This window comes from Bos taurus, chromosome 5, assembly GCF_002263795.3.
Source record: "Bos taurus isolate L1 Dominette 01449 registration number 42190680 breed Hereford chromosome 5, ARS-UCD2.0, whole genome shotgun sequence".
Lineage (NCBI taxonomy): Eukaryota > Metazoa > Chordata > Mammalia > Artiodactyla > Bovidae > Bos > Bos taurus.
In genome coordinates, this window is record NC_037332.1 from 22,551,254 (window position 1) to 22,578,050 (window position 26,797).

At 42.2% G+C, this 26,797-nt stretch overlaps 1 protein-coding gene and 1 long non-coding RNA gene across 2 annotated transcripts in view; one reads left to right on the plus strand and one right to left on the minus strand.

The window, feature by feature from the left end:
- Positions 1 to 8,304, minus strand: part of LOC132345247 (uncharacterized) — a 178,518-nt gene extending 170,214 nt beyond the window's left edge. Inside the window, exon 1 of the long non-coding RNA XR_009494469.1 lies at positions 8,057 to 8,304. This is a non-coding gene — a long non-coding RNA (uncharacterized lncRNA). The remainder of the gene's footprint in view (positions 1 to 8,056) is intronic.
- Positions 8,305 to 13,094: 4,790 nt separating this feature from the next.
- The window catches only part of PLEKHG7 (pleckstrin homology and RhoGEF domain containing G7), an 82,336-nt gene continuing 68,633 nt past the window's right edge, over positions 13,095 to 26,797 (plus strand). The window contains exons 1-2 of the mRNA XM_005206126.5: positions 13,095 to 13,842; positions 14,377 to 14,399. Coding sequence (XP_005206183.1) covers positions 13,279 to 13,842; positions 14,377 to 14,399 — 587 coding nt within the window. The 5' untranslated portion in view covers positions 13,095 to 13,278. The remainder of the gene's footprint in view (positions 13,843 to 14,376; positions 14,400 to 26,797) is intronic.

Below are 26,797 nucleotides of genomic sequence, written 5' to 3' on the forward strand. Positions count from 1 at the left end.
GCAGTGATAGAAAACTAATACAGTGACCAACAAAACAATCATATTAAAAAATACCTGCATAACCACTAGAAATCAAGGATTGGTGCCACCTGCAGATCAGAAATCTACAGTTTAATCTCCAAATACAGTCTAAGCGGTCCTGAGTCAAATAAAGATGATGAAAGCTGCCCACTTCCTGAGAACAACGTTTCTAGATGGTAGGGTGAGGAATTAATAGACCCCCAATGACACCGTTATATTATTGAGGATCCATCTGTATGCAAGCAAAGAAAGCATAACTCAAGTGACTTAGCAATAAAGGAGCTTTAATAACTTAGGAAAAGATAAATGTAGAAGAATGTCTTTCTAGAGTCCAATGACAACTATTTCAGCGACTCAGTGACATCACTGAGGCCCAGTTTTGTTTTGTTTTTTTCCCCCAACTCCACTCTCCCAGCCCTGGTGTCAGATATATCCTAAGACTGGCTTCTTCGCCAAGACAGTTGCCAACGGTTCCAGTGCCACACACCTCCTCTTTCACATCCATCAGAAAAGAGAGCTGTTCTGTATTCTCAGCAAAATTCCCAAGAGTCACATTGACTGGCCTGGACTGGCTTAGTTGACATGTCATCCTCCAAACACTCCTCGCAGCCAGGGGGCTAGAAGCCATAGTTGGCTTAACAAGGGTCATATGTTCCACCCTTCAAGCTGGGCATGGAACAAGCATGATGGAAACACATAAAACCTAATGGAAGTCACAGGTCTTTGGAAAGGGGAAGAGGTCAAGGATCCAGGGAGGCTACTAACAAATGTGTACTAAAACCCCAAGCTGAAGAGGAGAGTCTGGTGCTGCACTATAACTCAGGAAGGAGTGCACTGAGAACCCATTGCTAAGTCCAGCCCTAGGGCCCTCTCACCTCAGCTAATAATGAACAGCTGCTGCACTGGGAGGCCTCAGACTTCCTTCCCAGTAAAGAGCCTCAGCAAGCAGAAGACTAAGCACGACGGGGTGCTGTTCTGCCCTAAACGTGTGCAATGGCACAGAAAGCTAGTTGTGACTGCAGCTGTAGCTCTAGATCCTTCTCTATGCCTCTTAGTCTTAAAAATCATTGAGCAAGCCATCTGATGATATAATTATATTTTTCTCATTTCTTCCTTTAAACAAATTCTATTTGAGATAGCTTGTCATAAATCCACACATTATCAGAACCCAGACCAATGCTTATTGGAGACCAAACAGGTAAATATTTCCCTTTACAATAACAGTAAATAGAATAACTACAGAGCCCATTAAAAGAGTCTACACAACATGGGAATAAAATAAAAGATTCTGAGATGGCTAGAAGAGCTGTCTTTCTTTGAAATCAAGTTATTTCAAGAAATAGAAAAATCAGAAATTATCTGATTAATCTGATTCAGGATTCTTTGACTTCAATTTTTAGATCACAAGTGTATAGCAGAATGTAGCATATACCTCCACTTATAATACATTAAATAATTCATATTTGAACACGATTCAAGACCCTAGAGTGTATCATCATGGAAAGGAAACATTTGCAATAAAAAAAAGAGCGACAGTGGAATAGTCCTCTTTATCTTAAAAGTAAAATGGACGTTAAAACCATTATGTTGTTGTTGTTTAGTTGCTAAATCGTGTCCAACTCTTTTGCAACCCCATGGACTGTAGCCCACCCAGCTCCTCCATTCATGGGATTTCCCAAACAAAGAATACTGGAGTGGGTTGTCCTTTCCTCCTGCAGGAGATCTTCCCTACTCAGGATCAAACCTACATCTCCTGCATTGGCAGACAAATTCTTTACCAGTGAGCCATCTGGGAGGCAAAGTTATTACAGAAGCAGTTAAAATCCAGTTTGGACTGTGAAGAAAATGGAACAAGCAAAATAGTGAATGATGTCAAGACATTATCCCCAACTACAAAGGAGAAGGTAAAACCAATAAAAATAATGTAGAGAAGATGTGAAATATCAGAGTCAGGTGATAATAGCAGATGTCCCCCAAAGAAAGAGAACTAACAAAAGAGAGAGCTGGAAGAAGCACAAGCTGGAATCAAGATTGCCGGGAGAAATATCAATAACCTCAGATATGCAGATGACACCACCCTTAAGGCAGAAAGTGAAGAGGAACTAAAAAGCCTCTTGATGAAAGTGAAAGAGGAGAGTGAAAAGTTGGCTTAAAGCTCAACATTCAGAAAATGAAGATCATGGCATCCGGTCCCATCACTTCATGGGAAATAGATGAGGAAACGGTGGAAACAGTGGCAGACTTTATTTTGGGGGGCTCCAAAATCACTGCAGATGGTAACTGCAGCCATGAAATTAAAAGACGCTTACTCCTTGGAAGGAAAGTTATGACCAACCTAGATAGCATATTCAAAAGCAGAGACATTATTTTGCCAACGAAGTTCCATCTAGTCAAGGCTATGGTTTTTCCAGTGGTCATGTATGGATGTGAGAGTTGGACTCTGAAGAAAGCTGAGCGCCAAAGAATTGATGCTTTTGAACTGTGCTGTTGGAGAAGACTCTTGAGAGTCCCTTGGACTGCAAGGAGATCCAACCAGTCCATTCTGAAGGAGATCAGTCCTGGGTGTTCTTTGGAAGGATTGATGCTAAAGCTGAAACTCCAATACTTTGGCCACCTCGTGAAGAGTTGACTCATTGGAAAAGACTCTGATGCTGGGAGGGATTGAGGGCAGGAGGAGAAGGGGACGACAGAGGATGAGATGGCTGGATGGCATCACCGACTCCATGGATGTGAGTCTGAGTGAACTCCGGGAGTTGGTGATGGACAGGGAGGGCTGGTGTGCTGCGATTCATGGGGTCGCAAAGAGTCAGACACGACTGAGCAACTAAACTGAACTGATAATTAAGTAGTTGATAGTACATACCAAATCCTAGGCAAAATTAAACCCACTCTTACATATCCTGACTGAACACTTCTAATTTCAAGTATAAAGAAACAATTTTTTTAAAGAAAAAATACAGGAACAAATAGTTAAAAAATATATACATCACAAAGAAAAGTTTGTAAAGTTTTAAGTACCCACTAAAGAGCAACAAGTCTATTGACTTCCTGTCACAAATACTATTGACTGAAAATCTTATAAAAACATCTACAGACTTTTAGAAGAAAATATTTTAGTTCAAGAATTCTACATCCAGCATTCATATGTTATAGCAGATATGCAATGGCTCAGAATATGTACTGCCTAGAAAAACTTTCTTGAACAAACAACTCAAAGATGTTGAGATGTATCTGTAGACATTGAAATTAACCATTTTAAACATGGCTGCACTGGACTTTTATAACCCTAAAACCTAAAAAATAGCTCAAATAAAATTATACCTCTTTTCAGGCAAAAATATACAATAGGGCAAAGACAGCCTCTTCAATAAGTGGTGCTGGGAAAACTGGACAGCCACATGTGAACAAAATGAAATTAGAACATTTCCTAATGCCATACACAAGGATAAACTCAAAACGGATTAAAGACCTAAATGTAAGACCAGAAACTATGTAACTCTTAGAAGAAAACACATGCAAAACACTCAATAAAAAAAGCAAGATCCTCTGTGACCCACCTCCTAGAGTAATGCAAATAAAAACAAAAGTAAACAGGTGGACTTAATTAAGCTTAAAAGCTTTTGCACAGCAAAGGAAACTATAAAACGGTGAAAAGACAACCCTCAGAATGGGAGAGAATAATAGCAAATGAAACAACTGACAAAGGATTAATTTCCAAAATATACAAGCAGCTCATGCAACTCAATAGCAGGAAAACAAACCACCCAATCAAAAAGTGGGGAAAAGACCTAAACAGACATTTCTCCAAAGAAGACATACAAATGGTTAACAAACACATGAAAAGATGCTCAGCATTGCTCATTATTAGAGAAATGCATATCAAAACTACAATGAGGTAACTCCTCACACCAGTCAGAATGGCCATAATCAAAAATTCTACAAACAATAAATGCTGGAGACGGTGTGGAGAAAAGGGAACCCTGTTGCACTTTTGGTTGGGAATGTAAATTGATACAGTCACTATGGAAGACAGTATGGAGATTCCTTAAAAAACTAGGAATAAAACCAGAATATGACCCAGCAATCCCACTTCTAGACATATATCCTGAGGAAAGCAAAATTGAAAAAGACACATGTACTCCAATGTTCACTGCAGTGCTATCTACAATAGCTAGAACATGGAAGCAGCCAAGATGTCCACTGACAGATGAACGGCTAAAGAAGCAGTGGTACATACACACAACAGAATATTACTCAGCCATAAAAAGGAACGAATTTGAGTCAGCTCTAATGAGGTGGATGAACTAGAGCCTACTATACAGAGTGAAGTAAGTCAGAAAGAGAAAAATATCGTATACTGATGCATATATACGGAATCTAGAAAAGATGGCACTGATGAATTTATTTGCAGGGCAGCAATGGAGAAACAGACATAAAGAATAGACTTATGGACATGGGGAGAGGGGAGGAGAGGGTGAGATGTATGGAGAGAGTAACATGGAAATTTATATTACCATATGTAAAATAGATAGCCAATGGGGATTTGCTCTATGTCTCAGGGAACTCAAACTGGGGCTCTCTATTAACCTAGAGTGGTGGGATGGGGAGAGAGATGGGATGGGAGTGGGGTTCAAGAGAGAGGGGTCCTATGTATACCTATGGCTGATTCATGTTGATGACTGACAGAAGACAACAAAATTCTGTAAAAATTATCCTTCAATTAAAAAACAAATATTTTTTTAAATTTTTAAAAATAGAAAAGAAATCATACCTCTTTTCAAACACTAGGAAAACAAGCTTTTTAAGAAATTTTTCAATTGAAGACCCATATTGGCCTGGAAGTCAGTGTAAACAAGAAGGCAAAGCAGGATACAATGTTAGCACAGGCACGCTCTTTCACTTGTACTCAAGCAAAGCGTATGTAAACAGAGAAGTGCACGCAGTGTAAGTGACCAGTGAATGAATTTCCACAAAGACAACATCCAGGTGCCAGCACACAGGTCAGGAGACTGAACGTACAGGGATCCCAGGAGTCCCACTCTTGACTCAGTCACTGTCCCTTCCCAAAATCTCAATTCTAACTCCCAATACTGTTGCTTAACTTGGCCCATTCTTGTTGTTATTATAAATACAAACACAGAGTCTGGCTTCTTTCTCTGAACTTTGTGTTTGGGACTAGAGCAACTGTTCCTTCACCCTCAGAGTTTACTATATCAATGTATTTGTTGATGATGGACATTCTATTAAAATGGACATTGGGATTGTTTCCAGTCTAGGGCCATTCTCTGATTCTGTTAGAAGAAATAAAAGTCTATCAACACAAAGATCAATGAGAGCCAGCACCAGCCTGAGTCCGGGAGACCTGGAGTACAGTGAACTGGACTCTGCTTGTCCTCCCTAACACAGGGAGCCTGTTCTCAGGTCTAGCCCTTTTACACAGATACGGAAGTGTGGGAATAGGAATGTGGTATTGCCAGATGGTTCACTGAAAAATAAAACTTGCGATCAAAACAAAAAAACAAAAAAACTTGCAATCCAAACTTTTCTATAAAAACGCTTAACTTTTAATGTGGGATTTTTTTTTTTTTTTAACTGGAAGGTCACACACATATAGAAAACAAACTTATGGATACTAAGGGGGAAAGGTGGGGAGGGATGAATTGAGAGATTTGGGATTGACACACATACACAGTGATATATATAAAACAGATAACTAATAAGAAAGCTACTGTACAGCACAAGGAACGCTACTCAATACTCTCATGACCTCTATGAGAACAGAATCTAAGGAAGAGTAGATTTACGTATATATTTAACTGAATCACTTTGCTGTACAGCAAAAACTAACACAAAATCAACTATTCTCCAATTTTTTTTATAAAATAAAAAAAAAAACTAGAAGTCCAGTCAGAATTCTACAGCTTGAAGCCTCAGATCTAGGTATTCATGATACAAAAAGAGCTTATCAGGATTTAGACTTTGTGAAGGGGCTCATCCCAAGCGGCTTTCTCCCCAGTGAAGACTTATCCTGATCAAGTAAAGGCTTTGTTTCAAGGCTTCCCTGGTAGCTCAGAAGTTAAAGCGTCTGCCTCCAATGCAGGAGACCCAGGTTCCATCCCTGGGTTGGGAAGATCCCCTGGAGAAGGAAATGGCAACCCATTCCAGTATTCTTGCCTGGAGAATCTCATGGACGGAGGAGTCTGGTAGGCTACAGTCCACAGGGTCCCAAAGAGTCGGACACGACTGAGCGACTTCACTTTCACTTTCACTTTCGTTTCAAGAAGGTTGCCCCAGGTCCTGAGGGAAAAGCTGGCCCTCAGGATCCCCTCTGCACCATGGCAGCCCTTCCCCAATCAAAATGCCTCCCTGTCCCTTTTATTCTTTAGAGGTTAAATTATCCTTTTTCCCCCTATAATCCTTTGTGACCTTTCTGTAGACTCTTAATTTTCTTATTTAAGATACAACCAGAGGTTGAAAGTTTCTGGATGGGTGTCAAATATCCCATTATCATCATCCCCCAGGAGACACAGTTTTACAATCAGGCTTGCGTGAGGGGACTTGCCGATGAAGTTCAACCTTCACTTCCACAAACCCAAAGCTAAAATACTCGATTCATTTTTCTTTCTTCCTCAACTGAAACAATTCATTGCTACATAGCCTTGGCAGGAGCTCAGACTATTTATGCTGGCTCCATGCTGGCAAAATAAAGAAATGCCCTTGATACCGCATTTTGGGTTTGACAGTGTCAGTAGTAAAGTGAGAAGGTCAAGTCATTTTTCAAAGTTCTAAGTAAATGATGTTCTAAAGAGACCAATATGAAAGGATTAAGGACTAATGCAAAGGTTATCACAAGGCCAATGTCTATAAATTAGATCTTTTCCCCCCCTAAGGCAGCAGCTCTCAAATCTTTCATCTGTAAAAAATCACTGGGAGACTGGGGGCCCCACCCCTAGATATTCTGACTCAGGAGGTGGGGAGGGGCAAGAATTCACCTTTCAAACAAAGTCTCAAGCAGTACTGATGCTTTTGACCCAGGGAGCCCACTGTGAGAATCACTGACCTAAAGAAACCTTCACAGTAAGTATCTGCAATGATTCTAAACAATGAAAACCAGTAAATTAGACCGAATTAGAATTTGTTTGTATTTGCTTTTGTAAAGAGTCTGAAGAAATATTTTTTAAGATGGTGTACATTCCTGGGACTGTATGCCGTATCTCCATCTAGACACCAAAGGTTTTCTGGGGTACTGCTCAAATGAGAATACCGGGAGATACAAACGTTTTCCGTTTGCATTTTAATTACTTGAAAATTAATGCTCACAAATGTGTTCCCAAGTACAATGATCGTTTCCTCTATTATTCAATGCTTATCCAAACATTCCACTGAAGTGAACTGAACCGTTAGTTGCTCAGTTGTGTCCAACTGTCTGAAACCCCATGGTTGCTCAGTTGTGTCCAACTGTCTGCAACCCCATGTGGACTGTAGCCCACAAGGCTCCTCTGTCCATGAGATTTCCCAGGCAAGGAGTGGATTGCCACTTCCTTCTCCAGAGAATCTTCCCCATGAGGGAAGCCAATGCTTATTAAAACACTCCACTAAATAAATACAAAATGTTTTAGGATGTAAGCACTGTAAGGTTGAAAGGAATGTTTTCTCACAACTTTGGAGAAAGCAAACGGATAAGATACCTAAAACTGTCTCACTGAGCTATCAGTGATGCTCACTGAGTACCGAAGGGGAAGTAAAAAGCCACATTTGCATCCTCCCTTTATTGGATCAGTTACGGTTCAGTAGAAACAAATCACCTGACCTGGGCGGTCTTAGATTCTGAACTTGCTTTCCCTTAGACCTTTTCATAAACAAATAACTAGAAATTTCTCTAAGAAGGGGAGAGGCCAGTTCCTCCTTTCAGCTCCTGTCAAGTGTGCCTGTGCTCAGCCACGAGGGTTCATTGTTACAGGCGTGGAACCTGTTCTTCTGAAACCTCGCCTGGGAGCTTGCTCTGAGGTCTGCAGGCTCCCCTGTCAGGACCCACCTGGACAATGTCACCTTCAGAGGCAGACCATCCCACAGGTATCAGAGGTGATGTTCAGCTGCTACTGGGTTCTCTTCTTGCATTTTTCATTTGTTCAGATCCTGTTGCTACCAGTTTCTCTTGGTCCTGTCTTGCTGGTCTCGCAGGTCTAAGCATAATGGGTGAATCATTAATCTGTGTGGTTTAATTTCAAGTACACTGAGATTGCTTTCCCCAACAGTGAGGGTGGTGGTTGCTGGCTTCTTAAAGCTTGGGTGATCAAAGCCTGGTGAATTCACTTTATAATACAGTGATCATTTATTGATTCAGTCTTCTAGGGAAGTAAAGGAGAAGAGATAGCCTGAACTTTTTGGTTAACTTTTGGCTTCTTATCAGATCCATGGGGATAATCATTTAGAGAGGGCCTCCCAGGAGCCTCACCTATTATCCCTGCAAGGAGCTTGTGAGGGAGGGACTTTATTATCCTTTCATAAATGTGGCCTGGAGGCTGACCCAGGCAGAGAGGCTTGTCCCAAGTCACAGGGCTAGCTGATGCTTAGGCAGAGAGAGCAAGCAGATGGTTAACTCTAGAGCCTGGGCTTCTCTTCTCAGCAATGGCCTTCCAAAGCTCTGCTGTAGCTAAAGTTTCTTCAGTTCTACAGTGAGGGATGTCAGCAGTTACTGCTGTCTTGGTTCCAATATTTGAGACACTGGCCAGTAAATAATACTTAATGACCCTTGGAAACAATGGAAACATTGAGAGACTTTATTTTCCTGGGCTCCAAAATCACTGCAGATGGTGACTGCAGCCAAGAAATTAAAAGACGCTTGCTCCTTGGGTGAAAAGCTATGACAAACTTAGACAGCATATTAAAAAGCAGAAGCATTACTTTGCCAACAAAGGTCCATCTAGTCAAATCCATGGTTTTTCCAGTAGTCATGAATGGATGTGAGAGCTGGACTATAAAGAAAGCTGAGCACTGAAGAAATTATGCTTTTGAATTGTGGTGCTTGAGAAGACTCTTCAGAGTCCCTTGGACAGCAAGGAGACCAAACCAGTCAATCCTAAAGGAAATCAGTCCTGAATATTCAAAGGAAGGACTGATGCTGAAGCTGAAGCTCCAATACTTTGGCCCACCTGATGCGAAGATCTGACTCACTGGAAAAGACCTTAATGCTGGGAAAGATTGAAGGCAAGAGAAGGAGATGACAGGATGAGATGGTTGGATGACATCAGTGACTCAAGGAACATGAGTTTGAGCAAGCTCTGGGAGTTGGTGATGGACAGGGAAGCCTGGCGTGCTGCAGTCCATGGGGTCGCAAAGAGTCGGACACGACTGAGCAACTGAACTGAACTGAATGATCTTGGGTATAATAACCAGGTACTAACTGCCACACCCTAAGTCAGGACAATTAGAAGGAAATCTGAAGCAATGTCCTAACCCCTCTAAGGAGAAGAAAGAAGGTACAAGAAACCCAAGCACTAAGAATTCTGAGAGAAATATTATGCAAGTGCCTATGTAAACATTCTGAACTCCTTTAGCCATGTTGCTGCCTGGAATTATAACAATGCTTTGCTGAGAAACACAATATAATCCCCCAGTTGTGGTATACATGTGTAGAAGTAACTCCAGCCCTCAGCTCAGCCATTTGTCAGGAGAATGAGGAATGAGGTCCTCCAGTAAAGAACCTGAAAAGAGACCTAATATACCTGTTTTCATTAGTAATCATTCTTCTCCTACAAAGAACATGGTATCAGCCAGAAATAACCTAAAATCTAAAATCAAAACCAGTTCAACCTCACCGTAACTAAAATGTTAAGTTTCCTAGCAGGTATTACTCTCCCTTTGCCCCCCACATAAGGGTACTGCGTGCATTTTTGTTCTACATGTGAAGCTCTGTTAACATTTGAGACTCGGCTCAAAATATTAAAGCAAACCCAGGGTTAAGAATCTCAGGTTTTCTTTTGTAGATAAGAGTCTGTTAACGTCAGTTGATATCTAAGTAGTTCCTTAAACAACTCTCCAGTCTAAAATCCAGCATCTGGTAGTTTCACTTGGCTTTAAACCAGAGGAGAGCCAGGGAATAAATGTAAGAGAATAGAGTCTCCCTAAATCAATGTCACAGCATTGTCATAGCAATATCATGATGTTGGGCTCCTCCCGTGCTCCTCCCGTTTACTGATAAGAGTAAATCTAAGAGCCTATTAATTCTCTTGACACAGGATTACTGGACTTCTATGCCTGAAACAGATTAGAAGAAACCAAGGAATGAAAGAACCTGCCATAGGCAAGTACAAAACTAGAATTAATGACTAAAAATTTGGGAGTACATCAGTGTGGGGCCATTTCATATGGGGTAAACAATCGTATGCTACAAAAACCTGCAGCAATTACTGTAGTTTCCATAGAACTACAGTAACTAGTCATAACAGTGCATGTTAGCTAATCTCATGAGTGACAATCAACATAGGACAGGTCTTCAAGAATTTACGAGTGCCCAGTATTCTCTATTATCAAATTGAGGACGTAAATAAGACACAGTAGAAAAAGTTCTACTAAAAAGTACTGTCAATGCAATTAAAATTATACAGCACTAAAAGAACAAATTAGCTATCCTTAAAATTGGGCTGTCCATTCCTGAAGGGTTACAGACTGCTTTAGAATTATAGACCTGCTGGGAGATCCCTGACGGCCTAGTGGTTAGGATTCTGTGTTCTCACTGCTGTGACCTGGATTCAATCCCTGGTCCGGGAGCTGAGATACCTACCACAAGCCACGTGGTGCAACCAACGGAATAAAGGATTATAGATTTGCTTAAGTCATTATTGGAAATCTCAGAATATGTGGTCAACTACTGATGTTCCTCAACCAACAGGCCATGTATCATCTGAAACCATTTCCCACATTGCCAATGGCAAGGGAAGATGGTTATATTATCTGTTCCACAGTCCCACATCAGACGTGTAAATAATCAGGAGTTGACCCTTAAGTAATACTTGATAGATGGGGGTAAGGATTGATGCTTTTCCACAGGAAACTACTTTCTTCATATGGAAAACTACAAAATAATGAAATAGCAGTAAGTCATTTGCATGTCACCATGAATCAAGTTGGCAAATGAAAGAATCAGATTTGCTTGAACACAAGAACAGATAGGAGGTAATTCTGCATTAGTGAACCATAGAAAGCACCTCTAATCATGAGAAGCAGGGCATCTGAGTGACATCTGGGTTTTTCTTTTCAAATTGGCAAGTTATTTTTCCCAAAACATGGGGATGGATAAAATCTAAAATGTGTTTTGCCAATTACTTTGCATCACTATCTTTGAAATCATGTCTCATTTCGTAGTTTAAACCTTGAGGGAAAGGGCCTTGTTTTTCTTGTTCTTTACATCCCTTTACATACATATATACAATCATATATATATACATCATACATACACACATATATACAATCATACACACATAAATGCAGAATGTAAGGAAAATTGAACATATATTTGATTCTCTTAAAATGGAAATAAAAGGTGATGAGCTTTGTAGCTTCCAAGAAGTCTCTTAATCTCTTAGATCACCAAGGTTTTGAAAAGTTTTTTTGTTTCAATCTAGAAGGGATATTAAGTAAAACGTGCATGCATGCTAAGTCACCTCAGTCCTGTTCCACTCTTCATATCCCTATGGTCTGTAGCCTGCCAGGCTCATGAGTCCATGGGATTCTCCAGGCAAGAATACTGGAGTGGGTTGCCATGCCCTTCTCCAAGGATCTTCCTGACCCAGGGATAGTACCAGAGGCTCCTGCAGTTCCTGCACTGCAGGCGAATTCTTTACTGAACAGTAAATATTGCCAAAGCTGCTCCAAGTCTTTCCTCAAAACCCATGCCCAATAAATAAATAACAAAATTAAATAAATTAGGAGAGCCTGACATCATGACCCCCTAAACAGCTGATGGGGGTTTCCCTGGTGGCTCAGTGGTAACGCCTGAAATGCAGGAGACTCAGGTTTGATCCCTGCATCTGGAAGATCCCTGGAGGAGGAAATGGCAACCCACTACAGTATTCTTGCTTGGGAAATCCCATGGACAGAGGAGCCTGGTGGGTTATAGTCCATAGAGTCGCAAAGAGTCGGACATAACTTAGGGACTAAACCACTACCACCACCACATCAGTGGCCATTGTACAGCAGGAGTGTCCTCAAAGCCTGCCAACTCACTCCACACCGCTTTTAGCAGGAGTGAACACACAGGTTTAAGTTAAAGGGTCCAGAGATAAGAAAGGAAGATACAAACAAGAAAGCAGATGGGACCAGCTGGGACTAAGATGGCATGAATCTGACCTCCAACAGATCTTGAGTCTCACACGTTGATTTTACAACATTAGCATAGTATATGACACACCTACTGGCTGCTAGGACCAGACATTACAGACCAAAAAAGGGTAAAAATCAGCTGGCACCCCACTCCCTTGGAAAAAGGCCTGACCCTGCAGGGTAAACTAATGCATGCTGCTGCTGCTAAGTCACTTCAGTTGTGTCCGACTCTGTTGCTACCTAGGCAGCCCACCAGGCTCCTCTGTCACTGGGATTCTCCAGGCAAGAATACTGGAGTGGGTTGCCATTTCCTTCTCCGAACTAATCCCTATTATTAGCTTCACTCCTCCTCCCTTTGTTTTTATTCTTTAAATCACTGTCGCCCACCTCCAGGGCGACAAATTGATTTGTGAACACAATTTCTGCTTAGTCATTATTTGGCCACTGAGTAAAGCTTGCACTTTGTCCATCTCAGCTTGAGTTTCTTATTCACCTACTGAAACTCCAATGGAAAAAGAACCTTCCCTTAAGGAGGCAGGGAGCAGGATCCAAACGACTTAATTTGGTAAACAAATTTCAAAACATAAACAATTTAGATTGGAAGGCTGGACACACTTATCTTAATTACCTACAAAACATAACAGATACTAATGTTAACTAGGCATTCGTCAGCTCCTCTGACTAACTGGAAGCTTCAGTGTGAAATTTCAGACACCTTTTTTCTCACCTGCATCTCCTTGTTTGCAATAGATTTTGCACTCTGCTCTCCCTTAATGATCAGCCACTTGCTTGCAATTATCCTTTGGAAAAGGATGGAAACACACTGAGGAACACAGGCATCTGAAGACGGAAACGGAACCACCCCAGTGTGGTCAGGAGAACAGCAACTCTGACGACATCGCCTGGAAGTTTCCAGCAACAGGGCCTCTTAGTGGCATGGAGAAGATGGAGCCATCCCGCCAAGAGGTGCAGCCTGCAGCCTGCAAGGCCTCTCCTCCATACTCCCTGGAAAGCTTGTCGAAAAAGCACTGTCAGAACCAGGGGAATCTTCTCCACTTTGACCGGCAAGCCCCTGGCCGCTTGACCACCTCGCCCACTTTGCGGAGGTTAAGAAGCCGCGGTTGCGGGAGTGTGCGCGGAGGTGCTTGCGGCACTGCTACTGGGCATGCGCCGCCTCAGCACGTAGCCTTGGAAGTGCGCACCTGGGGCGACTTGCAGGAGTACCCTGGCTCCGCAAGTCCCCTTTTCAACAAGGTATGTGAAAGCACAGAGGAGTCTTCTCACTCCGTGTGGCCCCTGAGACTCCACTCAAGATTGCCTCTGGACTCTGAAAGAGCCCTCGACTCAGCCGAGTCGGTTGAGCTCCAAATGGGGCCAGGTGAAGAGCGTGCCCTTCCCGTGCCTCAGGACCTCGAGGAGGGGTCGCATTCTCAGGCCTCCTTTCCACGGAAAGGAGACCACTCAGCACCCAGCCACACTCCAGGACCTCCGGGGCCTCAGGTAACACAGCTCTAAGCCTCTTGCCTCTCGTTTGGTGAATGCAAAGCATAATAGGTCTCCAGGTTGCCAAATTGGCGAGGATGGGGGGGCAAGGCAGCGGCGCCTCCTTGAGGGAGCCAACACAGGAAGTCACAGAGCTGGGGGAACACAGTCTTTAGGACAGCTGGCTGTCAAGCAAAAGGGGTGCAGCAGTTTGGGGAAGGAGAGGGAGGTCGAGCTCACTTTCTTCTTCAATATCCTTGAAGGTACTTTAAGAAAGGACCCGAATTAGAAATGGTCTGTCAGGCATTAGAAAGTAAAGGTGGCTCTCTTGCAAATCCAGGCTGTGTGAAGACCGCCAGGCATGGCTGTTTTAAAAGGGCAGAAAGAACAAATTATTCAAATTTCTAACGTTCTAATCTTCTCCCCAAAAAAGAAAACTCCAAAACGTTAATAACTGGGGACATTAATGACCTCTTCCTTCAAGATGTGTGCTTTGGAATTTTGGATGGGTTTGAGCAATACTGAAATGTTTATTTTTCCAATTTATTTCAGAAAGAAGAATTGCATCAGTACAGGTATGTCTTTACTTTCTCCAGTGCGATGAAAGCTGTTGACTTTTTACTTTTACATCCTCTGTTCTGACACAGCAGACCCAATGGTGTATTAATCAGGGTACTTTGTTTTACAGCCCCCAAGTCACTGTTCATATTATGGGTGAAACAGTATTAATTTCCAGAGTCTACTTTAAGAGCCTAGCATTTTACTATGGCTGGTGTATTTGTGGGTAGGGTATGACAGCCACAGGTGGCCATGGTTTTCATTTTGAATTGTCAATGACTTGGCCTTGTGGTTTAATTAACATCCACTTGGTAATAGTTCTTGTAAGGTAGAGAAGATGTAAAGGCCAGAAACATTCAACAGTTTTTCAAAGAGAAATTCAGAAGACAAGGATGAAAGGAACAAGATGTGCTGTTTAAATCTAGGGCAACCTTTAATATGCCTCTAACAACAGACTATGCTTTTATCTAGAATGCAGGTAGATTGTGTCACTTCAGAAACCAACTCTGACTTTCAGCTTGGTCGCCCAGCTCTGCCAGTGGATTTGCCATTTCTTTCAGGGATGAAGAGCTTCTGTGGCAGAAAGAGAAAAATCCAAGCCCAGTTTCATCCGCCCAGTTTGTAGGATTGGTGGGAAAGCCTTCATTTCATGTGGAAAGTCATCCTCAGGGAATTACCCATTGTTTTATTACTGGCCCTCAGTCCTCAAGCAAGAGTTTGCTGTTAATAGCAGGAAGGATGAGATCCATCTGTGCAATCTTTGTTGATTTTAACTCTTGTAGATTTTAATGCTAGTTGGCCTAAATGTATCTTAGGTAGAGAATATTTACAAAGCCATAGGAAAATGCAAAGTATTAGGTTTACGTCAACTAGTTATTGCTATGTAACAAACCAGCTGGAACTTCAGTGCCTTAAAACGGCAGCTGGTTATTGTTTCTTATAAATCTATGTGTTAATTGAGGGTCAGTTGATCTAGCCTAAGCTCAGCTGAGTAGTTCACTCCATGTGTCCCTCATCTTTTTCATGGGACCAAATTGCTGCCCTGGGCGTGTTCTTATGTTGAAGGGAGAGGTTCAAGGGGATAAGTGGAAATATGCATGGCCTCTTGGACTGTGAGCTCTGTACCTTGTCTAATTCTACTGATCAAAGCCAGTCACGTACCTGAACTCAAGGGCAAGAAATTATGTGTCACCAGTATTATGTGGCAAACTGTATGGATACAAGGGTTGGTGAAGAAAGGGGCCATCAATGGAAATCTTCTACAGGTGCAGACCAGAATTAAGCTCTAAAATGATACCTAATTCAAATGTGTCAGAGAAAGTGAAAAGAGAATAGTTTCAGGGAAAGATGATGTTGATTAGAGTCAATCATGCAGAGTCTAATAGGGTATTTAGGGAATTTGTTCCTTACCCTAAGAACAGTGTGATCAGATGGATATAGGGTAGACATGAGATTTAGATGAGAGTGGACTCTAGCAGAACAATTAGAATATTCAGATATGAGAGGTTGGAGGGTTAGGCTCTGGTGAAGGCAGTGGAGTTAGAAAGAAATATCTCAGTTCCGGAGATTGTTAGGAGATACCACCACCTACCATTTGTGAATAGTAGACTACAGGGGGTGAGGGGGAGGAAGTTGTCAAGAATGACTTCCAAGCTTCTGGCTTGCACTGTTGGGTGGCAGATGGCTCCATTCACTGATACAGGCAACCTTGGAGGGGATAAGGGGATGTGGGTGGGTGGGATGAAAGTTTGAACACGTTGAATTTGAGGACCTGTGGAACATCTGAGTAGAGACTGTGAGTGGGTAGTTAACTAGAGAGTCTTTAATCAAGGAATGCTTCCTAGACCACGTAAAGTCTGTCCAACTTTGCATGTAACCTGGAGTTAGTGGACCCAAAGGCTAACTGCTGGGATGCACCAAACCATTTGCAAAAGATGATGTGCAGGTAACTATTATTGACCAGCAGAATCTTCGTGAGGCAATAACAGAAATAGTCCTCAGTGATTCAAAGGGAAGACTTGGTCAGAGGGCTTAAGGCCTTATAAAACTGGGTAAGTTTCAGTATGTCACCATCACATACAAAATAGTGAAAAGCTACAGAAAGTCACCACAGGGAGTCAAAGATGAAGTATTTTGGACACCTTGGTATATGGTGATGACCCAGAATTATTCAACATTGTTTCTTCAGGACTTAGTACAGTACTTGGCATGTAGTAGGCAATGGTTGAATGAATAAATGAAAGAGTAAGTTACTATAAACTATTCATATGTTTAATAAATACTCAAGCATTACTACTAAAATAATTTTGCATCAGCCACAGACCACTCAATCTGTACCTTTTTAAACCAAAAAATTTACTGAAAGCATGAGTTTTTGTTAAATAGCTAGCCATTTTTGGCACAAAGATCCTCTGCCTGCCTGCCTTTTGCTCTCTCTCTCTCTCCTTCCTGTCATTTGTTCTAAGGGCTACTTCCCAGGCTGTGCGGTCCGACGGTGTAAGGCAAAGGGCTCTTTACATGAGGCCCTGCTGTCCATTGAGGGAACTGAGGGGCCCTCACCTCCAAAAACTTATTAAAACTTTATTTAAAACACACTTTAACTTGGGCTTTTACTATGCCTTTGAAATGATATAAACCAGGGTCTAGCAAACTATGGCAGAAATTCAACCCACCACCTGTTTTTGTAAATAAAGTTATATTGGAGCACAGCCACATATATTCATTTAAATACTGTCCATGACTTCTTTCCCACTGTAACCACAGAATTGAGTAGCCACTACAGGGAACATATGGCTCACAAAACCTAAACTATTTACTATCTAGCACTTTATAAAAAAAGGTTTGCTGACCCTGGTATATTCAGTTAAGAACTGCTTGCTTCTGTGGCAATCAGTCAATCACAGCAATGTTTTCTTTCCTTGTAGCCCTTTTGAAAAACTAACTTTTCTTTTATTACAAATTCTCAACACATAGCCTGACAATTGAGCAGGCTATGTAAGTGAGAAGGGCCCAATCTACTCTCAGTTCTGAAATAAGCTCAGTGTTAGGACTTGGATTCCAAGTTTTTCTTTATGGAATTTCTTTCTCACTGTTGTTTCCTCTGTGTATAACATTCCAGTGAATTCACACTCACTCCAAACTCTTTCTCCTGTCACCAAAATATGCCTCCTGGAAAACAATCTTTACAATGTATTCTTACTAAAGTGTGAAGGACTTCAGTTCAGTCGCTCAGTCATGTCCAACTCTTCCCGACCCCATGAATCGCAGCACACCAGCCCTCCCTGTCCGTCACCAGCTCCCAGAGTTCACTCAAACTCATGTCCATTGAGTCGGTGATGCCATCCAGCCATCTCATCCTCTGTCGTCCCCTTTTCCTCCTGCCCCCAATCCCTCTCAGCATCAGAGTCTTTTCCAGTGAGTCAACTCTTCGCATGAGGTGGCCAAAGTACTGGAGTTTCAGCATTAGCATCATTCCTTCCAAAGAACACCCAGGGCTGATCTCCTTTAGAATGGACTGGTTGGATCTCCTTGCAGTCCACTCATCTTTCCAAGTAGAGCAGTATATTTATCCCCTTTTGGGTTTCCCTATACCTCATAAATGCTTCCATCATAGTATCTAAAACAAATGTGTTTCTCTGACATCCATCTCCTCTCAGAAACAAGACCTTTCTGAAGGCAGAGACCACTAACTTTATACTTCATCTCAACAGCCATTACTCAGCTAGAGTCTGTCTCAAATATTTATTGAAGAAAAGGATGGATGGAAAGATAACAGGCAGGGTGGCAGGCTGCTTGGCTTACAGTGTTGCTTACCTGTCCCCGGTGTATTTGAATTTCGACAGAGGACATGACTTGAAGTCAAGCAATAAAGCCATGTTACTGGAATTTTAAACATCATGAAACAAGGAGGGGAGATTTTGTGGGCAGGCACACTTTCCTCACACCGCTTAAAGTCAGTCTTCCAAGAAAACTGTCTATCCCACCTAATTTTTCAATGAGCCTTGAAACTGAGAAGGAAAATGAACATACTACATTTATGAGAATGGACTAACCTTCCAGTGCTCAAAAGTAATCAGAAAAAAACTAAATATATCCAAAACATGAAAACCAAATGACAAGGAAGAGACCAGACAAGAACACTGATTGCCAGTAAATTATCTGGAGAGTCATCTAAAGCCAGTTTCATCTGGACTAGCCCTTAGCAGAGGCAGCACAACATAATATTAAGAGTTATTGGAATCAAACTCCCTGGATTTGAATGCTGTATTTACTTCTCTCTGGCAGCATGACCTTGGGCAAGGCTCTGAACAACTCAAAACCTCAAAAGTATTCATCTGTGAAAGTTGCTCGGTAGTGTCCAACTTTTTACGACCCCATGGACTGTAGCCCACCTGGCTCTTCCCAACCCAGGGATCCAACCCAGGTCTCCTGCATTGCAGGCAGATTTTTTACCGTCTGAGCCACCAGGGAAGCCCTGTGTCTTCCCTCATCTGTCGATTGGAGATGCAAATACAACTGACGCTTCAATAGCACAGGGGTTCAGGACGCTGTGCAGTCCAAAATCCACATATAACTTTACAGTCAGCCCTCCTTATCTGAGGTTCAGTAGTCAGCGGATTCAACCAAGAACAGATGGTGTAAGTACTGTAGTATTTCATGAAAAAAAAAATCTGCCTTTTAAGTGGACCTGCTCAGTTCAAACCTGTGTTGTTCAAGGGTCAACTATAGTACCCATCTACTAAGCTTTTGATATGATAAATAGCATAACTCAAATTTACCTTTTTTAAGAAGCTGGGTCATTCATTCATTCAGCACTTCCTGTATGCAGATCACTGACTTACTCTTTCTAAAATATTTTGACCCCAGAGTGAAAGGATAAATCACAGGAAGTTCATCTGATGTGTCCAAACATTAAATTCAATATAATGTTAAATTCTCCCCAGACTTTTACTTAAAACCTGTTGGATAGCTAGCACTGTCCCAGCCGTTAAGTGTGAAATCTTGGTAGAAAGTTAGTAACTACCAATGATTAGGTGGCATGTTGGTTTTTTCAGTCACTGTTCACATGTGTTTGTTCTGTTTTGTTTACATGTACACGATGCTTTGTTTTTGGCTGCGCTGGGTGCTCGTTGCTGCACACAGGCTTCCTCTATTGCAGTGTGCCGGTTTCTCATTGCGGTGGCTTCTTCTGTTGCGGAGCACGGGCTCCAGGTGCACAGGCTTTAGTAGTTGCTGTGAATCTCAGCCCTCCATAACATATTTTGTTATTTTCTTTTTCCCTCCAATTATATTGAGGTATAATTGACATAGAACATTATATAAGTTTAAGGTGTATAGCATAATGATCTGAAATATGTACATGTTGCAAAATGATTACCACAATATGTTTAGTTAACATGCATCACCACGTGTAGTTACTTTTTTTTTCCCTCTTGTGATATGTGAATACTGTTAATTAGTTAGAGGCCTCAGGGTGTCATGGAGGTCTTCTTGAGCTGGGCCTGGCTGGAGGCTAGAGTGGGAACTGGCAGCTTCCTTTCACGTCAGGAGCCTTGTGTTATTCTTGCACTGCATCAGCTACCCCAGAGTGTAAACTCCATCACAGCAGGAGTTGTGCCTGTTTTGCTCATTGCTATATCCCTAGTGTCTCGAACACCACCTGGCACATAGTAGATGTTCAATGAAACTTTAAGGAAGGAAAAAAGGAAGTGCATTGGTCGATTAGTTAGGTTAGGTCAAGCTTGGTAGGGGGAATTGTATCATCCCTTTCTGGAAGTTTTCTCCTCCAGCAATTTATCTCCCTTTAGCTCCTTTCAACCTCTGCCACCTTCCTAATCAGTTCTGTGTTCATCTTTCGAGTGTTCGTTGGATTATTGGGGATTTGTATGACTATGATTTGATCATGCTGGGTGGAATTTTTTTTAACAGACTAATATTTTTTTAATTTAATTATTTACTTGTTTTGGGCTGTCCTTGTCTTCATTGCTGCACTTGGGCTTTTCTCAAGTTGCAGAGAAGAGGGCTACCCTTCATTGTGGTACACGGGCTTTTCATTGTGGTGGCTTCTCTTGTTGCAGAGCACAGGCTCTTGAGTGAGCAGGCTCCAGTAGCTGGGCTGTGTGGGCTTAGTTGTGTGCGTGGCATGTGGAATCTTCCTGGATCAGGGTTTGAACCCATATCCCCTGCTTTAGCAGATGGATTTTTGTCCACTGTACCACCAGGAAAGTCCCACACTGGGAATTACTGCCTTGTCCAGAAAAGGCAGTAGTCTCAAAAGACAGAGTTCTAGGCAGTTACCGATACCAGCAGCTACTCTTTTGCTCTGAACACATGTGGGTTTAATAACTGTCGCTGATTGAGCCCAAGATGTCACAGCACGGCGTGTTTTCCATGCTGTTGGAACCCCAAAGCTTGTCTTTGTTGTGTTCAAAGTGACATGTTGGGATGAGTCCCATTTGTTCACCCCACATTCACGGAGTGGCCATTCAGTGCCAGGCCCTGGACACTAAGCTAGAGGCTCCCTGTATATTCTCCCTTCTCAGATGGATTTTGGTAACATTCTGGAAGAAAATGGAACATTTTGGTAGAAAACTGGAACTGGATATTATGTAAAGAATTATGTCAAACATGTAAATAAAAGTTTCTAACAATCTTGACACACTCATAATGAAAAAAAATGTTTTGCAGACCTTAACCAAGAGAGCTGTAGTTCCATAAGTGGCTATTGAATTGTCATTTCTCTATTGATTATTTTTAAAAGGGATTTTTTTAAAGATTGTTACTGATTCTATTTGGTTGTTCCTGTGTAATCAACTCACAGTTATAAGCAACCATTCCAATTTGTACTATATCTCTTGCATAAGATAGAATACTATGTTTCTTAAAATAGAACACTGCAAGGCGATCCAGCCAGTCAGTCCTAAAGGAAATCAGTCCTGAATATTCATTGGAAGAGCTGAAGCTGAAGCTTCAATACTTTGGCCACCTGATGCGAAGAACAGACTCATTGGAAAAGACCCTGATGCTGGAAAGGATTGAAGGCTGGAGGAGAAGGGGACGACAGAGGGTGAGAAGGTTGGATGGCATTACCGTCGTGATGATCATGAGTTTGAGTAGGCTCCGGGAGTTGGTGATGGACAGGAAAGCCTGGCGTGCTGCAGTCCATGGGGTCGCGAAGAGTAGACATGACTGAGTGACTGAACTGAGCTGAACTTTTTCTAGTCACACAGTTGTTGGAAAACCACCTGCTGGAAAATGTACATTTATCATACGAATTTTAGTATCAGACAAAACAAGGCCTAACAAGCCTGCTTAATAAAAGAAAAACAGCAACAACATTGTATTATCTTACTAAACTTCAAAAGATTTTTATTCCATTAATACACACATATCACTATAGGACAATTGCTACCCTCAGTTTCTACCCACTCATATTCTCTAGAGTCTTTTGTTTTTCTTTAAAATTTGCACCTGGGAATTAGAGGCCAGTAGTCCTTGGTTTAAGCCCACTGTACAGAGAGAATCTTTTTTTTTTTCACTGCAATTAAAAAAAATGTATTGGAGTATACTTGACTTACAATGGTGTATTAGTTTCAGGTATCAATTCAGTTCAGTCGCTCAGTCATGTCCAACTCTTTGCGACCCCATGAGCACACCACGCCTCCCTGTCCATCACCAACTCCTGGAGTTCACTCAAACTCACATCCATTGAGTCGGTGATGCCATCCAGCCATCTCATCCTTTGTCGTCCCCTTCTCCTGCCCCCAATCCCTCCCAGCATCAGAGTCTTTTCCAATGAGTCAACTCTTCGTGTGAGGTGGCCAAAGTACTGGACTTTCAGCTTTAGCATTATTCCTTCCAAAGAACACCCAGGACTGATCTCCTTCAGAATGGACTAGTTGGATCTCCTTGCAGTCCAAGGGACTCTCAAGAGTCTTCTCCAACACCACAGTTCAAAAGCATCAATTCTTCGGCACTTAGCTTTCTTCACAGTCCAACTCTCACATCCATACATGACCACTGGAAAAACCATAATCTTGACTAGACGGACCTTTGTTGGCAAAGTAATGTCTCTGCTTTTGAATATGCTATCTAGGTTGGTCACAACTTTCCTTCCAAGGAGTAAGTGTCTTTTAATTTCATGGCTGCAGTCACCATCTGTAGTGATTTTGGAACCCAGAAAAATAAGGTCTGACACTGTTTCCACTGTTTCCCCATCTGTTTCCCATGAAGTGATGGGCCCAGATGCCATGATCTTTGTTTTCTGAATGTCAAGCTTTAAGCCAACTTTTTCCCTCTCCTCTTTCACTTTCATCAAGAGGCTTTTTAGTTCCTCTTCACTTTCTGCCATAAGGGTGGTGTCATCTGCATATCTGAGGTTATTGATATTTCTCCCGGCAATCTGGATTCCAGCTTGTGCTTCTTCCAGCCCAGTGTTTCTCATGATGTATTCTGCATATAAGTTAAATAAGCAGGATGACAATATACAGCCTTGACATACTCCTTTTTCTATTTGGAACCAGTCTGTTGTTCCATGTCCAGTTCTAACTGTTGCTTCCTGACCTGCATGTAGGTTTTTCAAGAGGCAGGTCAGGTGGTCTGGTATTCCCATCTCTTGAAGAATTTTCCACAGTTTATTGTGATCCACACAGTCAAAGGCTTTGGCATAGTCAAGAAAGCAGAAATAGATATTTTTCTGGAACTCTCTTGCTTTTTCTGTGATCTAGCAGATGTTGGCCATTTGATCTCTGGTTCCTCTGCCTTATCTAAAACCAGCTTGAACATCTGGAAGTTCACGGTTCACGTATTGCTGAAGCCTGGCTTGGAGTATTTTGAGCATTACTTTACTAGCATGTGAGATGAGTGCAATTGTGCGGTAGTTTGAGCATTCTTTGGCATTGCCTTTCTTTGGGATTGGAATGAAAACTGACCTTTTCCAGTGCTGTGGCCACTACTGACTTGTCCAAATTTGCTGGCATATTGAGTGCAGCACTTTCACAGCATCATCTTTCATGATTTGAAGTAGCTCCACTGGAATTCCATCACCTCCACTAGCTTTGTTCGTAGTGATGCTTTCTAAGGCCCACTTGACTTCACATTCCACAATGTCATACAGCATAGTGATTCAGTTATACATACATTCATTCTTTTTCAGTTTCTTTTCTCATATAGGTTATCACAAAATATTGAGTATAGTTACCTGTGCTATACAGTAGGTTCTTCCCGTTATCTATCTTATATATAGTGGTGTCTGTATGTTAATCCCATGGAATCTTTTTTTAAGAATGCCAAAGATGTCTTTGTCCTGTTTTTATAGGAGGAGCTTTAATTATTCATCTTTAAACATTTCTGCCGAGGTAAAGGTCATCACATAACTACTGCCCCACCCACTGGCCACTGGCGGGGAGAATAATAGCAAACCTAAACCCTTGGTTCACAGATCATGAGGAGCGGAAAGGGTCTCACTCACAGCTGTTCTCCACAGAAGGAAGCTGAGGCCTTAGGAAGCAACATGCCAAGGTCACACATAATGAACATCAGGGTTAGGAATCGCAGTCCTAAGTCGGGTAACCTGCCGCTCAGTTGTATTGCCCCCTACATTTGTCTCCTGTGGCTTCTTATTAATGTACCACTAACTAGTGACTTAAATCAAAAGACGTTTTATAGTCTGAGAGTTCTGGAAGCCACAGCTCCAAAGCCAAGGTGTCAGCAGAGCCACACTTCCTCTGGAAGCTGTCGGGGAGGACTGCTCCTTGATTCTTCATGCAGGCACTCCTTGGCTGTGGCTGCATCACTTTAATCATCTGCCTCTGTTTCCACTTGGCCTTCTCTCATCTCTGTCTTTTCTCTGGGTATCTCTTATAGGTACACATGTCATGGGATTTAGAGCCCACCTAGATAATCCAGAATAATCTCATCTCAAAGTCTTTTAATTACATCTGCAAAAACCCCTTTTAACACATTCACAGGCTCCAGGGCTGAAGAGATAGACATGTGTTTGGGGGGCAGGGAGTTTCCATTCAACCCACTGTGTTGTTTAGTCGCTAAGTCATGTCCGACTCTTTGTGACCCCCTGGACTGTGCAATTCCATAGACAGAGTACCCCCAGGCTCCTCCTCCATGGAGTTTTCCAGACAAGAATACTGAAGTGGGTTGCCATTTCCTTCTCCAGAGGATCTTCCCAACCTATGGATTGAACCCACATCTCCTTCATTGCAGGTGGGTTCTTATCTAAAATAGTAACCATCATTATATACCAATTAAAAAAAAAACAATATCTTAAATGGTTCATAGTACCGTTTTCTCTTCTTATTTCCAAGTCTTTTTGGAGTCTGACTTGGGTATTTTAATTGAATTCTTGCTCTGTTGTTCACTAACAGCGAGACCTTAAGTGAATGCCTATCTGTCCTTCTAAGCTTCAGTTTTCCTCGGCTCAATAATGAGAACAGTAATTTCCACTTCATAGAGTACTTGTGAAAATTAATGTTAGTGCATGTAAAGCTCTTAACAAAATGTCCAGTAACAGCTGATACTCAGGAAGTGCCCGCTGACTTTAAGTCAGAATAATGTGCACCATGAACAATCCAGTCTTTACAAAATTTATGTATTTGAGGTCCACTAGGGGACACATTTCCACCAGCCAGAAACTTTTCTGGCACTGACATGTGATCACAGGCTCATTGCTGAATGTGATGCCTGGGTGTGTGGCTTGCTCAACTGTGGGAGAGAATTCTCTGGATTCTCTACATTGTTGCCACCCCAGCCCACACCATGGACCTTCAGATCTTCAGCGGAAGACAGAATAAGGAGAATTTCTGGTACCAGAAAGGAGACAAGATTATTCCAGCAACCATGGGACTAGTTCCTTCAGATCTGACCGGCCTGGGGCATCACAACTCAGGGTTAGTGAAAGTGGTTTTGTCTGGGTTCGGGTGCAGGGGAGGCGGGGTTCTGGCAAGACAAAGAGGACTGTGAACTTTGAGTCAGACACCCAATTAGTTATGCAACCTCCTAGGTCCAGAATTTTATCCTAAAAGAAAGAACCAGAATAGCCAAGCATAGAACCAAAAGACAAAAAAAAAATGTGTTTCTCATAGTTGTTTGTTTAGTGTGCTTCTCCAAACTACTAAAGGGTAGCAAGAAAGTATTCAGCACTTAACCGTGACAATGGCATGCCAGCCACACCCCAGACATTCTGCAGTTACTCTCAGCTCATTCCTCAGTTTAATCTTCCTCTGAGGAAATTGGGTACCAAAACTCTTCCGCACCCTCTTCACACAGGATGCCATGACCCCATGTACATACCATTTCATTCGAGGAAAGGAGATAAGTCTGAATTTATTGCAGTGATTGCTTCCAGGGAGGAATCAATTTAGAACTGGACACAGTGACCCTGTGTGCGTGCTACATCTTAAAAGAAGCAGTCCCATTTAGAATAGCAAAAATAAGATTCAGAATCCTGATACAGCTATCAGAATTAAAGAGATATTTTTAAAACATTCTAGGCCTGACATTACACTTTCAGATTCTTATTCAATTAGTCTGGGCTGCCTCTGTGGTCAGCCCCATTGTAGGGACAGCTATTATAAGGCCAGTGATGAGTTTACTATCCTTTAGCAGTTACTGAAAGAAGTAGGTGGGGCTTGCTTGGTGGCTCAGTTGTAAAGAATCTGCCTGCAATGCAGGAGACCCAGGTTCGATCCTTGGGTCAGGAAGATCCCCTTAGGAAAGGAATGGCTACCCACTCCAGTGTTACTGCCTGGATAATTCCATGGGCTGAGGAGCCTGGTGGGCTGTAGTCCATGGGGTCACAAGAGTCGGACATGACTGGGTGACTAACACTCAGACTTTGGAACCCCCAGCACCTCTCCCCTCATGAGACCTAAATGCAGAGTCATTCTGAATTCATTGCACCTGCATTAACATCACTAATCCAATAATCTGAGCATCTCTGGCTGATACAGGCATGGGTTCCTGTGCAGAGTGCCCAGAAATGTAGTCTGCTGCCAGGCACAGGTGATGCAGAGGCAGGTTTTCTGCACCAGTTCATGTCTCTTCATTTATTATGTGCAAATACTCTTTCTTATTGTTTTCCTAGGTCTCCATGTGGTTACAGCTGTAATTCTTGATATTTTTATTAACCCATTCCCTCTTCTGATGAACACAAGAATGTCATCAGAGCTTCTGTTACAGCATTCCATGGGCATGCCCACCTTTCTAGAATGAGCATCCCTGGGTTTTAGACACCAAGGCAATAAGGCCAAGGTCATGACTCAAGCCTAGTACAAGGCAGTTGTTTTCCCTCTGTTCCATGTGTGCACACTGAATGCCAAAACTGCCCTAATGTGCTCCCAAAAGGATGCCTCACGTCAGCAGGTATCCCAGACCAGGAAGAAATGGATAGGGGTAACTGAAT